Source organism: Charadrius vociferus, unplaced genomic scaffold (genome assembly GCF_000708025.1).
Source record: "Charadrius vociferus isolate BGI_N301 unplaced genomic scaffold, ASM70802v2 scaffold332, whole genome shotgun sequence".
Lineage (NCBI taxonomy): Eukaryota > Metazoa > Chordata > Aves > Charadriiformes > Charadriidae > Charadrius > Charadrius vociferus.
In genome coordinates, this window is record NW_009647418.1 from 3,664,439 (window position 1) to 3,665,996 (window position 1,558).

Sequence of the window (1,558 nt, forward strand, 5' to 3'; positions counted from 1 at the left end):
GGTAAGAAACGAAACCGAGCGCGGGGCAGGGCCCGAGGGCGGGCCGCGGCGGGGGTGGAACGGGTAAACACGGTATATCCCCTCGGAATGCCCTGAGACAGGAGAAGGGGCAGATTACTGTCGTCTTAGAAATGTTTGGGGTTTAAACTTGTCAAGTATTGATGTCTTCTGAAGTCATTTTCCCAACCATTACTCAAGTTTCTAACTTAACCAGATAGAAAACGAAGTATTCAAACAGAACGGAATCACAGAATTTTAGGGGTTGGAAAGGACCTCTGGAAATCATCTAGTCCACCCCACCACTCCCCCCCACCCCCCAGCGCAGTGTCACCCAGGGCGGGATGGACAGGGATGCGTCCCCGCGGGTTTGGAGTATGTCCAGAGGAGGTGGTGGTGAAGGAAGACTTGATTTTCAGTGAGGTGGATGCGAAGTACATGACGGCAAGTTTTTCTTTAGCAGCTCTGCGGCTCGGGAGCGGAGATATGAAAATAGAATCGATAAGCACATATTGTTGTGGGGGTTGTTTCTCTTTTGATGACAGTTCTCTTTCTTTAGAAGCTCCAGTGTTGGCAATGTATTTACTGATAATGATGTAATCTCACAAGTTCCATCGTGAATACAAGCAAGTAAAGAAAATAACTTTTTTTTTTCGTCAAAGAGACATTAGAATCCAAACAGTTCCTTTCAACATCAGCCCAGCTTGTTTGCAAGCAGTGAACATGGGCACTGCTGTTGGACTGTGTTGCTTTGCCCAGCTGTTGGCTGCGGGGGATCTGGCGTGGCAGAAGACTGCACAGCTCTAGTGGTTTTGCTTTGTGACGAGGAAGGCACGAAGCAATAGGTTATAATGTTGATTTTTGGTGTTTTGGAGGCTGATTTCTTCTGTGCAAGGGGGGAATGAGACATCCATCTAGAAATGATGCTGCCTGTTTGAGACAGGGATACGGGCTAAGCTCCAAGTGCCACAGTTCCTTTGGCACCTTTTGTGTTTGTGAGCCTTGCATCGTCCTCAGGAAAGGAAAATGAGTGTCTTAGAAATGAGACGAGTTGGGGGATTTTGGCTGCAGTGTAATATGGTTACTGCTGTCATTCCCCGAACAGATGTGGCGTAACAGGATCTGTTATTTATTTTTTCCAAGCAAAGCACTGTTTGACCTCTTTTAGCCAAGATATTTTCAGGAAGAAACGTTTATCTTCTCAGATTAGTTTATTAACTCGAACCTGTTGATAACTTGTCTGTGCTGCAAAATTTGGCATTCGCATAAGGAAATCAATCCACCTTGATTTTATCTTAATGCAGTTTGAAAACTGTAACCTTTGTGTGCTATATACAATAATATCCCAACTATAAAGGAACACGGAGGCCTAGTTGGGCTTGTCTTTCTCGTTAGTTACTCAGTTCTCTAAACCATGAATTCATAGAAAGCTCTCTTGGGATTCTTTTGTTATGAAAAACTGCTTGAAATTGTTGTCAGTGTATTTTCTGAAAAGTAACCTCTGTGACTTTTCTCGTAGCACAAAGGATATTCCTGTTGCTAATTTCATCATGCATGAAAT

At 44.2% G+C, this 1,558-nt stretch overlaps 1 protein-coding gene across 1 annotated transcript in view; it reads left to right on the forward strand.

Moving 5' to 3' along the window:
* Window positions 1–351: 351 nt before the first annotated feature.
* Window positions 352–1,558, forward strand: part of TRAFD1 (TRAF-type zinc finger domain containing 1) — a 9,381-nt gene continuing 8,174 nt past the window's right edge. Inside the window, 1 exon segment of the mRNA XM_009880366.1 lies at window positions 352–441. Coding sequence (XP_009878668.1) covers window positions 352–441 — 90 coding nt within the window.